General features: G+C 43.4%; 1 protein-coding gene across 1 annotated transcript in view; it reads left to right on the forward strand.

Annotated features, from left to right (window-relative positions):
* Positions 1 to 13,474, forward strand: part of mical2b (microtubule associated monooxygenase, calponin and LIM domain containing 2b) — a 57,515-nt gene that overhangs the window by 42,293 nt on the left and 1,748 nt on the right. The window contains exons 17-29 of the mRNA XM_071535250.1: positions 1,203 to 1,389; positions 1,702 to 1,775; positions 1,912 to 1,993; positions 6,682 to 6,807; positions 7,380 to 7,445; positions 9,215 to 9,336; positions 9,581 to 9,823; positions 9,980 to 10,155; positions 10,316 to 10,704; positions 10,959 to 11,032; positions 11,159 to 11,248; positions 11,812 to 11,905; positions 12,614 to 12,722. Of these exons, the coding sequence (XP_071391351.1) occupies positions 1,203 to 1,389; positions 1,702 to 1,775; positions 1,912 to 1,993; positions 6,682 to 6,807; positions 7,380 to 7,445; positions 9,215 to 9,336; positions 9,581 to 9,823; positions 9,980 to 10,155; positions 10,316 to 10,704; positions 10,959 to 11,032; positions 11,159 to 11,248; positions 11,812 to 11,905; positions 12,614 to 12,722 (1,832 nt within the window). The remainder of the gene's footprint in view (positions 1 to 1,202; positions 1,390 to 1,701; positions 1,776 to 1,911; positions 1,994 to 6,681; positions 6,808 to 7,379; positions 7,446 to 9,214; positions 9,337 to 9,580; positions 9,824 to 9,979; positions 10,156 to 10,315; positions 10,705 to 10,958; positions 11,033 to 11,158; positions 11,249 to 11,811; positions 11,906 to 12,613; positions 12,723 to 13,474) is intronic.

The following is a 13,474-nucleotide window of genomic DNA, read 5'->3' on the forward strand; positions in this document are numbered from 1 at the left end:
CTTCAATAGAGTGTGCAAGCTACAGTGTAGTAAGAGAGCGTAATGGCTTAAAAAGTAGCTGAACTGCTTATGCAACATGGTTGATTGTAGCTTGTGGTGATTGGACAGTATATACACAGACTGGCGTGGATCATTCTTTAATTGAATGTCCTATACAATCAAAACCCTGTTTTTCAGCACATTACATCCAATTCGATGAATTCCATTTCAAAGAACAGGTGGCTAATTATGAAATTCATTTGACAGTATGGGACCTTTTTAAAGCCTCTGGTCGTTCTCTCATCTTTAACCACAGCTTGGCCAGTTTTTAGATATTGTGTACATGGTTACTAATATGGGTCATTTTATTCTAAACCAGAAAAACACATTTTGTTTAGTGGTGTAGTCACTGTAAGGCAGATTCGAGTGATGACATTACAGTCTTGTGACTGTGGAAATAGCCCAAATAGTTTTATCTACTTTTTGAATTTGTATTGAACATTTTGCTCAAAAACAGACGATGAAATTGGATTTTTTTTTACAGAATCAAACCAAGCTTCTCTTTTGAAAATAGAAAACCCATTTTACAATCTACAGTCATGTCTGTATTTGATTACAGAGAAATGTTGTATTCACATGCTGCCCATTCTACTGTGAGGCCATTGGATGCAGTTTACCACAATGGCTTTTGTTTTATTACAGGAAAACAAATTGCAATCACCATTGTGATTTATATCAAAAAGTTGGCTGCTCCTGTACCTCACATCTCTATTGTCTTTTTAAATACTGTAATTATAGCACAAGATTACAACGCTTCAGTTTTCTCTTTGGCATTACTGAAGAGGATAAACATGTTGGAAGTGATTTTTCCATTGTCCTTACACTTGTTCCTTTATATCCCATTGCGAGAAACTACAAATCTCTTCTCATCTCAATTTCTCATCCATCATCACTGATTTACAACATTTTCTATGATGGGTGCGATTTCTTTTTACTATATACATCCCTGTATGTTGCTGACTGAGAGACTGTGGAACATGTGGCTGAATTGTTCTATGTTTTTCATTCATTTTTATGGATGTTTTGTTTTGATATCTCAGGTCTCTCTTGAAAAAGCGATCTCAATCTCAGTGAAACGACCTGATTCAATGAAGGATAAATGAAAATTAAACAAAAAAATTGTCCTCTTCTTCTGTCCCACCTCCTCCCCTTCTCCATGTCAGTGTGTGGTGCGTAAGGACTTCCCCCCCGGGCTCGGCGGCAGCGACATCTGCCACTTCTGCTCCAAGCGGGTCTATGTGATGGAGAGGCTCAGCGCCGAGGGCCACTTCTTCCACCGCGAGTGTTTCCGCTGCGACGTCTGCAGCTGCACCCTGCGTCTGGGAGGGCACACCTTCGACTCACAGCAGGGTACGTTCAACTGTAATGGTAACTGCATTCCAGAGGAATTTATATTGACTGATGTTGTCTACTGATCTGGTTCTTCCCATAGAAATAGAGGGCATAGAACACACTTTAATTCTCTGTCCCCCTATGGGACAGTAAAAAAGCTTACTTATTGCCCCTTTGTTTTGGCTCTGCTGTTCCACACAAATATGACATGAAAGATATCTCACATTACAGTTTTTTTAAATTTGGTTGCTCCATCACCTCAAGGAATTTTGTAAAGTGCATTGACCTTTACCCTAAGTATGTTTAGGATTGATTGTGCTTCCATTACAGGGAAGTTCTACTGCAAGATGCATTATGCTCAGCGCCAATCCAGCAGTCAGCTGGGCCGGTTTAGGAGGAGAATGGTAAGCAACACGTAGTAGTTCAGCACCAAATCCATTTTACCATTGATTGTGTCCTTTGATGTGAATTAGCAGGTTGTCTACTCAATTTTGAATGTCATCATTTTGAAATCCATTCCCTGCTCTGTGTCTGGTTTAGGACGACCAAGGCCGCAGCACATCGTCAGCGCTGGACGGCGGCAGCTACTCGGCGACGGGCAGCCTCCAGATCCAGCCCCCAGGTACCCTGGTTTCCTTGCTTAGGCGAGGCCTGAGCTGGCCGAGGCGTGCCGGCCGGGCCGTGTGTGTGTTGCCTCGACGGCTGTTGGGGCGTGTGTGTGAGTCTTTCGCGGCCGCGGGGTCCCACCTCAGGAGCCGCTCGGACGACTATGTGTTCCTGTACGAGCTGCTGAGCCTGGGGCTTCCTCTGCTCTGCATGATGCACGAGTTGCTGGGACAGATGTACCATGAGCCCCAGCTGGCCCAGCAGCAGCAGCGGCCCTTCGGCCACCAGCTCGCATAGGCAGGCCTTATAGGAGGGGGCGTCGCCCCCGGGTGGAGTAGCGAGGCGAGCCGGGGGCCTGTGGGTCTGCCTGGGCCAGCTGGCCTGACATGAGCATCAATGGATTTCAGTTTGTACTTTACTACTTCCCATCATGGACAAACAAGCTAGGGGTTGATAAAAATAATTCCACCAAATAAACATTTTTATTTGCTACATTCCTGCTACCTGCTATCGTTAGCTTTAATCAAACATGTACCCCTCATTTCATGCAGATATAAAATGTACAAGTTCTCTTAATGTTTATTTGAAGCAGACCAAAGCCTTTGGTTGGAAGCAAATAAGAGTGTTCATGATCATTTTAGTTTTTTTTTTTTAAGTTATAAGTGTTTTATAAAGTGTTATAAAATCACTTTACTTGATTTCACTTCCAATGCCTGTGTTCAGTGCTTGGTGTGACTGTACTGTGTGAAGTCTGACTTGATAATGATTGTCGTGGGCTTGCATTCAGTTGCAGTGGACAACACAACTGATCACCTGAAAACACAGTCAAGCTATCTCAATCCTTTGATCAGACAGGTACTCTGACTGTCTTTAAAATGGTACGTGTTGAGGAGTGTAAGAAACCAACATTTTGCCTGCATACCATGCTACTATTGTTAATTTGATGAAATCCCCCACTGCCTGCTTGTTGTATTTCAGGGTGCCCCAGTGTTGTATCCTACTGAATGCATCTCTGACTTCATTGGGCTTGTTCCAGGCTGCTTAGATTGCAGACATCATCTAATACTATTGGGTATTGTGAAGTATAACAGTGATATAGTTAGTTCTTGTGTCATATAAACCCATCCAGGCATTCAGAGATTTGTGGAATTATCACATCTGAAATCTGTTCAGATCACTTGACTCTGTGATCAAGCGCTCTTGTCTGGTCCATGGCGATCAATTGGACTGTCTCAAAAGTGCAAACACTTCCCATTTTGCAGTCCAGGCAAGCTTTGAAGTAATTGAGAGAGTTTGTCTTGACTGACTGAGGACTGGTGATGTGGGATTTGATTGCAGTACAAGTTACCTGGAGTGATGCCCTCTGACTCTAACCTTGAAAGCCATCTGGATCATGTCGGTTCCTTTTTAGTAAACTGAAAAGGATCTTACAAAAGTCCACATGGCTTTTGAAGTTACACTGACTCTGCATATTGCCTGAACTGCACCTAAACTCCCCCAGCTACCTGTATGCGTTGCACCAGAGAGATGTGCAATGGAAATGCCAAAACAGTATGTTTTTTTTTTGCAATTTCAGTTAATATTTTTCTGTTATTAAAATGTATGTTTTTTATGGTAGATGTTTGGTATTCACTTGGTGATATATTATGTTTTAAATAAAATGACTGATTTCACTTTATTAGAGAAATCATCTCTACAGTCAGACATACTGATTTTTTTTTTTCCAATAGTGGACATTTCAGCTTTAATAAGCAGAATCAGCCAAAGAATGTATACCCATGCAGCAGTGAAAATATTTCACTTTCTTCTTTTTTTTTTGTCATATCTGTAGCTTGCGACAAAGAACTTGAAGTTTTTGCAAATATTCTGTTGTAAATGGAGACAATGCTTAAGGTGAAATCAGTTCTGATAATTTGGTAGAATTGTAAGAACTGAGGATGGAGTCTTAAAATGCACTGCTGAAGTATTAATGCCGTTATATTTGGACAGTTTGTCTGAGTTTCATTGTAATAGTCCTAGTGTTGGCCAATAAGCTGTTCCCTTGTGATTCTCAGCATTGTATCTGTTTTCTGTTTTCCTTCCATCTTCCACCTTCCATTTTCATTTTTCTCACATCTCTCATTCATCTTCATCATTTTTTTTCTTCCCGCCATTCATTTTTCCTCTTTTTTTTTTTGTTCACTTCATTTCGTTCAGTCTGTTTCAAGTTTCCAATGCTGCACCCTCTGATTGGCTGATTCCTGGCAGCGGGGAAGGTGACGATTGGCCTGCTTCGGTCATACGATCTTGTCGTGTTGCTTTTGCATTAGCTGCCTCCGTAGCTCCACCTCCTCCCACCTAACCCCTGATTAACCAATCACAACAACGGGTCTCAAGCATGGCATGTCATAGTAGTTAAAGGTGCTATGTGTAGCATTTTTAACATCAATATATCATCTTGGTCGAGAAAATTAAGACTACATTTCCCATAAACCCTGTTGCTTTCTGTCACAAGTTGTCTCTTTGTCTTTACGTTCCTTCATGCGCCATGGCGAGAAACTTTGAGCTCCATTTGTGCTGGAACAACAGCGCCCTCTTCCTGTTTTGTGCCGTAAAGCAACCTCCCTTTGTGCTGTAAAGCAGTCCAGCAGATTTCCCGCCAAATTCGACCCAGTAGCAGACAATGTAAAATGCAGAGTAGAGGCCGGTAGAGGCTGCCAATCGTCGTGGCGATGGTCTTGTTTGTTTACAGTTATTATACTGATGCCTCAAAATGAATGTGGTAATGATTTATTGATGTTAAAATGCGACACATAGCACATTTAAGGTGATTTGAGGTTATTAGGTGTTACATAATAGTCTGGTGAGGTTTTGGTCACAACGGGTTTGCCGTATCCTAACCCCTCTAACGGTCCTGCTGTGCTGTGCTCCTCCCTAACCCCGCTAACACACAGACAAACCGTAGAGCCTGAACGCCCCCGGAGTGATTTTAGCTCTCTCTCTCTGACGTTTTCTCACCGGCGGCCCTCCCTCCTCCTCCGGCCCATCTGACTGTTAACGTCTGTTGTCCGCGTGTCTGTGGTCTGTCTGTGGTTCCGTCTGTTTCAGAAGGAGGCCTCCCCCCTCCAGAGCCCCTCTCCAGATCGCTCTCATGCACTTCCTAGGCTTTGCTCAGGAGATCGCCGGGGCCCCCCCCACCCCACCCCCTCCCTCCGTTAAAGCTTTTTGCACACTGCCAGAGTATTTCTGTTGGCTGTACTGTACATTTTTTTTTTGTAGTTGTGTTTATAATGATAAGGAAGTCTCGAAGCCGCCTGCCTACCTTGTTATTTGTTAACAACTGTCCAATTGCTTAATTTATGATATTTAAAAAGCTGTAAGTCTATACAAAAATAAATATTTGATTACATAAATTACTTGCGTCTTCGTTTGTCAGAAATTAGCGAGTTATTTCCAAGGCTTCCAAGTGGTTGAACATTAGGTGGCAGGGGTAATTTGATAGCTTGATGGTTAAAGCCCCTGCAATAATTGCAAAACACATTGCCATAGTTTTTAACCTCAAAATTAACAACTTCATCAATAGCACTTTACAAAAAGGCTTCTCTCAAAGCAAATCCTTTTTTTCCACCTGTGACCTAACATCGCCCACACGAATAATTTTCACAATCACAGCTCTTGTTTACTTAACAGCTGATGTACGCTTCCCACTGATTCATACAAACCCGAGCGATGCCTTTAGCTTCGCAGCGGACGAAGAGGGAGGCACACAGCTTTGGGGTTACATAGCTTGCCCATAATCAGATGGCTTTAGACTCAATGCAAAAGCTCAACTCAACTGGAATCAAACACGCTTCAATCAAACCCAATTGAATTGAATCAAACTGACTCCGGTCAAACTGAACAGATCTGAAGTGAATCACAGTCTCTCCTGCCAGCTCTCTAATGGGCTCTGCCTGTGGGTCTCCTCTATCCTTCCTTCTGGGTTTATTATCAGTATACGGTGTGGTATCATGTGGTAAACCTTTCGGGGTGTGCAGCCATTTTGTGCCTCTTCGGGCAAGCGTTCAGCCCAGTTAAACTACAAGTAGCAGAATCCCATTAAGAAAGGGTTTGGTAATCTGAAGGCTAACAGGCGCAGCCCCACACATGCATACACAGTTTATATCCAGATGCTTTCATTTCTTTGCTGTGACCAAGTGGAATCACCTTTGGAAAGATTCTGTACAATATTGACTCCATAATTCTGTGAGTACTGAATTATGAACATGGTGGTGTATGTTATTTGATCAGTGGGTACTTGTAATGTAAATGGAGATTACTGTTATACTGTGTAGTTAGAAAAGTGAATTGGAATCCACTTTCATCCCACATAGTTTAAACAGCATGTGTTATTTTCACAAGCAGAAACAATGTAATTGCCATTTTCAAAAGATTCTTAATATTTTTTGATTGTATTGTATAGAGGATGCGTGTGTTGTGTAATAGAAATTTGTGTGATTTGGTACCTGGCAACTGTTAATAACATATAAGATTATGTATTATAAGTGCAGGAATTATCAAATTATTCTAATGAGATGTGAGTGTAATCCGAGTGTTGCTTTCCAATGAGATAGTACACCTGAAATGCGCTAAATGCTAGTTTAATTGAACTAGATATCACTAGATGTAACTTGGATATCACAAATGAATACTGGTTGAAACTTAAAACTCTTCTTCTATTTGCAGGTGGGAAGTCCAGCTTGCATTGTGGGCAGGCCGGTGTAGCTGAGGTCACTTTGCCTGCAGAGATGGCTGTGGACGCTCTGGACCCGTCAGCGCAGGACACCACAGGGGTCAAGGATGGTTCCAAAGGTCAGTGTGGGGTCTATGTGGTCCAATGCACTGTATAATACCAGCTAGGTCACAGTGAACCTATCTGAACTTGAACTGAAAGCAGGCAGCTCTCAATATTTCCTGAAGCAACTAAAATAGCTCCTCTGCTGTATAAATGGGTTCTCAACCCCTGTTATGACTTGAAAACACAATATTCCCTGAGGGAGAATGCTAAACTGGCTGAACTTTCGTTAGTGTGTATGTGTGTGTGTGTGTGTGTGTGTGTGACCCCGTCCCTCCCCCGGTTATGTCTGGGAGATCAGGGTGCGGCTGACATTGCTATTCTCCCACACTTAGCTGAATATTTGTTTTGGCATCTCAGCAGCAAAGCTCTTCTGGGCTGAACATTCTGTCCACACACACACACACACACACACACACACACACAGATTGAGAGATACACATGCACGCATACACATTAACTGTTTGTTGTAGCTTATACACTGCTTTACACTGTGCATTTACTTAGTTATAGTGTGGTGCCCCCTCTTGCCTGGTTATGGGTCTTACAATGCAGGGAACTCTCTCTCTCTCTCTGTTGCCCCCTGTAGATCACTGTAACACTAAGCTCCCGCTTCCAGACAAGAACAATCGATGGAAGAGAAAGATCCGAGCAAGTGAGTACCTGCGATCTTGCTTTTGTCTGTCTCTGCATTGCTTCTTCTGTCTTAAATTTGATTTTCCTGGCTCTTATCTGTATCTTCATTTATGTTTGATCGAGAACTTAAGCACTGTGGCTGGTCTGTTTCTACAGTTAATAGATAATGGGGTGATTGTAATTTGATTGGCTAACTTAGTTTGTGCAGTCCTCTTGTTTATTATTTCCAGTTAAAGTATTCCAGCGATGTCTCCTGCATTCTGTACTTTGTCTGATGTCATATTGTGTCTTTGATAATCATATTAATTCATTATCTGCCATGATGCCCTCCTAGCCTCTGTCTCAGTGCCAAGCTGAGACTTATAATAGGGCATGTCCACTGATCAGATTTGTGTGTGTGTGTGTATGAGAGAGTGCATACCATTCATGTGTGTGTGTATGCATGCTTGTGCTTGCATGTGTGTTGCCCCAAGATTTTCAAAAATCCAGCGGTCTTATCATTATCAATCACAACCTGGGACAGCAAACAAGGAGAGCATCTCATCACCTCTAATTTAGATCCAGTGGATCCGCCCTATTTGCAGGCAGGTGTCCTTATAGAGAGAGAGAGAGAGAGGAAAGGTAGAGTGATAGTGTGGCTAGTGATAGGTCAGTACAGATACAGCAGAAACACTGTTGCAATGCAGCATGTACAACAGTGGAGGTCAGTAGTGTTCTCTTTGAAACATCCTCTTTCATTTCCCTATAGGAATACATTGAGACACTGACATCTTTCAAGCCTTGAAGATGTTTGCTGGATTGTAGCAGCGATCCTTGATTCCTCTCTAAAAAAAACAAACATGACACACAGATAATAGGCTGGCATTCTGACAGCAATTACAGCAGAGATAATTAATTTTTCATCAAAATGTTTTTCCTCATCTATCAGTATCAACCTATTTATCCATATCCATCATTTGCCTTGAAAAGTTATATGAATGACTCACCTGGCTTTATAATCAGCTATCACCATTGTCAAATGAGGTTAATGCTATGCAGTGGCTGTGGCTCCTACTGTATTACTTTATATATAGTGGAATCCACCATAACACCTTTTGTCTTTATGCAAATCCGACACTCTATGGTTTTTTAATCCCACTTATGTGTTTTACCACAATTTGCATAGAGTGGCTAATGTGAAGTGTTACTTAACCTTTTTCATGACGATTGTGTTACTGCTAAGAATTGATTGCTATCCTACGCTGGTGTACCTGTAACGTCCCACATTGTGCCAGCAAATCACAGATCAGGCCAACGTGTCGCTGTCCTGAGCTACAATAGTACCACAGTGACACACTCCTGTGGTGTTACCTGGGTTTCGTTTCAAAATAAGATGTCTACTGTAGCTATAGCACCCACCCACACAGCTGGAAAATTATTCCCACAGCTAGAAAAGTGTAAATGTAATGAAAATTCATCATCTTGCCTTGTTAAGCATCCCGCCGTCAAGAAATAACAATTAAAATTGCAAAAATACAGCACTATTGTCCATATATTATGATAGAAATATCCACATAGGAGCCATTTTTAAACTGCAACACCTACTGGAACCGATCCTAAAAAACTATCTATAGAAAGAACTGAAGTTAACAGCTATCAAAAGTCCTTTAGAAAACGACAAAATACAAACATTTTTGATTATGAAATCTTTGGTTTTGAAACGTTTAAATGACACAAATTGGATAAATATACAGTATTTTTTGGAATGACACCCTTCATCCACTGTCTTTGTTTCCTCTCCATGTACAGCCTTCCCTCTGATCTTCGTCAAGCACTTCCAGAGAAGCTGGCCGCTGGACAAAGAGGCGCCAGAGACCGTCCCTGAAGCCGACTCTGACTTTGAGGAGATCATTTCAGCAGAGAAACAAACTGTATGTCAAATGGAATTCGTTGGAGAAACACAGCATATACATGTGCTATTGAAACAACCTTCTATATTATCAAGAAACATAAATAGTGTAACTATTAGGCTTTCAAAGGCGAGCAGAAAATTAAAGTTATGGATAATTCTTACATTTGGTCATGCAACAGTCATGTCACATAGATATTTAGCAAGCACCCTGCGTGAATAAATAGATTTTTTTTTGTCCACTGAATATATTACCTTTCTCTCAGACCTCCCATGGGGGCTCCAAGGCGCCGGCAGATACCCAGAATCCTTCGGCGAGGAGTGAGAAGCGTGAAGAGCGCTCGGCTACTGTAGAGGCGGTCTGCAGCTCGTCCAGCCCCAGGAAACGCCTCATGCTGTCTCTGTCTGAGAAGGAGAAGCTGCTGGACTGGGACCTGCTGGTCACACCGGAGGAAACTCCAGGACGGATCAGCGTGAACACCAAGACCACACAGCAACCCGCACACCAGGTTGGGACTTCACTCGCTGATTAATGCAGCAAATTCAAATTTATTGTTGCCCAGTGCAATCGAGGAAGAGCAGGAGATGAAGTGAGGATAAAAGAGGAATTAATTCCACGTGATGGTTGCCAACATGTTTTTTTCTACCCTCTGATGTTTTATCAGGTACAAGCAGAGACAGCAGCAGATAAGTCCCAGGCGGACTCGGGCCAGGACGGGGAACCAGCCCCGAGCCAAACCCCGGCCTCGTCCCCCTCTGCCCTCCAGCTTATAGCCAACGCCTTCAGGAGGTCCTTCGGTGTGACCAATCCCTCCACCAACTCCAGCACGGCAGTCACCATGTATGTATAAGACATATATTCATTGCCCATAATCATTTTGGAGCACATTAAAGCTGCACCAGTCAGTAATAATCCCAATTTAAAAATCCACACGCAGGTATGAATTATAGCTTTCTTACTGCTTGTGTTATATTGGGTTTTGTCTTGTCCCCTTCACCAGGAGGACCAAACCGGACGGCCCCCGCAAACAGAGGCCCATGTCAGAAGGAGCCTTCAGCTTCACCTCCCTGTTCGGCACTGCGGCTCCGGAGCCACCCAGAGAGGAAAAGAAGGCCAACGAGCCCGAGCCCCACCCCCGCTGGGCGTCTGTCGGGACGGAGCCGTGGGGGTCCGGGCGGGACCTCCCCTCTCTGTTGCAGCAGGTGTCCCTGGGGAGCCGCAGAGACTCCGGGGGGGTCTTCTCCGACGACATGGCCTCGCTGCCCCGCCGGAGGCTCAACTTCTTCTCCTCCCTGCGGCTGAGGAAGAGGGAGGCGTCGGAGGGCGAGGCGAAGGACAAGGAGGCCCAGAAGGAGATCAGGACCATCCTCAGCAACCTCAGGAACAAAGGTGAGAGGGTTCAAGTGAGGATGATAGAGGTTGTATGAAAAGGTGTTTTTGTTAGTGGAGCTATGAAAAGCCACCAATTATACAAGTACCAGTCTCCTATTTCTATAGGGCAAAGCAGCATGAAACCAGATGTGTGTGTGTGTGTGTGTTTCCATGGTGCCACAGATCAACACCAGTTTGTATGCCAGTCTCACTTGGGACACCCAGGCTCTGTGTATTTTTTTAATGAAGTGTTTTGTTGCTTTTTCATCTAGCCTCCAGTCAGCAGAACCTGGAAGAGCCTTCCTCCAGTGATGATGAGGATGAACACCAATCAGCCAATCAGAAGGTTTGGAAAAGGCACTTACTGAGACGCAGCAGGATGCAAGGAAATGGCACATATAATTGTGTGTGTGTATACATTTTATGCAAGGTTCCTAATTGGTGTGTAATATGTGTGTGTGTGTGGTCCCAGGAGTGTTCAGAGAGACAGAGGAGGAAGCAGGAGAAGACAGTGGCCCAGCAGGCTAAAAGAGAACAGCTGAAGAGGCTCCATAGAGCTCAGGTACTACCCTTTTTTTTATATTGTTTGTTCACTAAATACTTCTTTATACATCTCCGCCAAATGTCTGTGAATGGTCTACCAGGTTTCATTTACATTTTAGCTGATGCTCTTAACCCAAGCATTACTATTCTAGGCTTCCCACAGACTGAAAACATCTGCTAACACGGTTGAATGTTGATTGTTATGGCCAATTCCCTTTCTTCAAATTTAACAGAGTGGTGTTGTTATCCTTCACTCTATCCTTCTATTGCTCCAGAAGGGAGTGGGTTTTTTTTTTTCTTGGTCTGTGTTTGTGTGTATGTCTGTGTGTGGGTGTGCGTTAAAGCTGCACTCAGGCACATTTTTAGGTAGAAATACACCTGTCGTAACAGTCTGAGTCACAAATTGGCGCTACAACAGACAAGTGACGAATCAAAACGTAAGAGCGAGAGATACAAAAGTGTCCAGGCTTTCCAGTGTTGATAATCTGATGCATCTCCCGCTGCCTCTTGGCTTGTATTGCATGTGGATCATGTGTGATTCCATGTGTGTTTCCCCCCTGTCCTTGTTGCGGCCCTGTCCAGGCCATCCAGAGACAACTGGAGGAGGTGGGAGAGAAACAGAGAGACCTGGAGGAGAGAGGAGTGGCTATAGAGAAGATCCTCAGAGGAGAGACAGGTACTGTGCGACACACACACACACACACACACACACACACACACACTCCAGTGTTCTTACAATGTTCTGTAACAGGACATTACAAGGCTGAACATTTGCCCCGCTACTGCACCGTCCTTTTGCTCCATCCTAACACTACAATGCGGTTTATTGGAATTCCTCTGAATGAGACTTATTCTTTTATTGTTAATTGCAAAGCACATTCTTCACAGACCATTTAGAAAAGAAGAAAAGAATGGCCTGTGATTCCAGCCTTGTTAAAAGCCTCTACATAGATACAGTTAATGGCTGTACTCATGATAGACAGTGGGTCTTCATTGTCTCGTCTTCGTACAATAAACGGCCTTGTTTGTAGTCTAGTGAATAGCGTAATCTTGTTGACTTGAAGGAAAGCAGAGGCCCTGTGTGTGTGTGTGTGTGTGTGTGTGTGTGTGTGTGTGTGTCTGTCCGAAGCTCAGATATGAATTTCTTTTTTGCAACGCCTCAAAACATAAAGCGATTCATGTCCAATCCTCATGTCTGCTTCCTCTTCTCTGAACGGGAATCTTTTCCTCTCTTCCTCCTCCTTCATTCCTCCATTCATCCCTCTCTACCTCGCTCTCCTTCCCCAATTCCTACTCGCCCGCTTCCCTCCCTACATCCTTCTTTCTCTCCTTCCATTCCTCCTTCCTTCGTCTCTCATCGTGGCCTCGCTAACCCCCCTCCCAGACGAGTCTCAGTCGGATGACGGTGAGGAGGCCCAGCTCTATCAGTCCTGGTTCAAACTGGTCCTGGAGAAGAACAGACTGGCGCGCTATGAGTCTGAACTCATGATCTTGTAAGTAACCCCATCAGTGAAATGCATCTAGGGGTAATGATCAACAATACTAAAAATGATTGCAGTGGCATTTTGAACCGCTAGCTGAGGCTGCTATATCCGAGTTAGATGTAGGTCAAAAATCACATAAAATCACTATACGCTGACGATGTATTATTATTCATATCAAACCCTGCTGTATCAGTCCCTCGTTTACTTCTGAATATATATAATACTACTGAATATAGACTAATACAGAATCCCTACTGACCTCTGACCTCCCTGAGGAGGGCAAGAGAAAAGATGAACTTCTCTTAAGAAGACTCATCCTCCTCCTTTAGTGCGAGAGTGCTTTCCTTGCCCCTGAAGCTTACATCATGCTGCACTGCTCCATGTTTGCATTGAGTAGCCCGGCATTGCCGTTTACAGTACATGCCCATAAAGAAGTACAAGTAGCATGGAATTCAGAGTAATGACACAAACACTTATGTATCCATCCAATTGGAGTGCTTTAAAGAGGCAATGAATATGTTTTTTACAGCCTCATAGCACAGAATAACGAAAATATATCTGCGAGGGTTTAATTTGGTTGTTAATCAGTACCAATGACTTAGCTATTATTTTACCAGGTGCTGAGATTTCTGACTTTCAAAACTCACTTTCTGGCCCGTAATCTGTTTTGGAGCAGAATCTCTCAAGCTATTAGCATTTCAAGACACTTTTAAGCTACGAAGGCTCAAAAACCTCATTCTCAAGCATGACAAAGCAGTCAT

The sequence above is a fragment of the Centroberyx affinis genome, unplaced genomic scaffold (genome assembly GCF_046629955.1).
Source record: "Centroberyx affinis isolate AG114_WGS23_722 - 3 ecotype Tasmania unplaced genomic scaffold, CSIRO-AGI_Caff_v1 ptg002684l_1, whole genome shotgun sequence".
In the NCBI taxonomy this organism is placed as follows: domain Eukaryota; kingdom Metazoa; phylum Chordata; class Actinopteri; order Beryciformes; family Berycidae; genus Centroberyx; species Centroberyx affinis.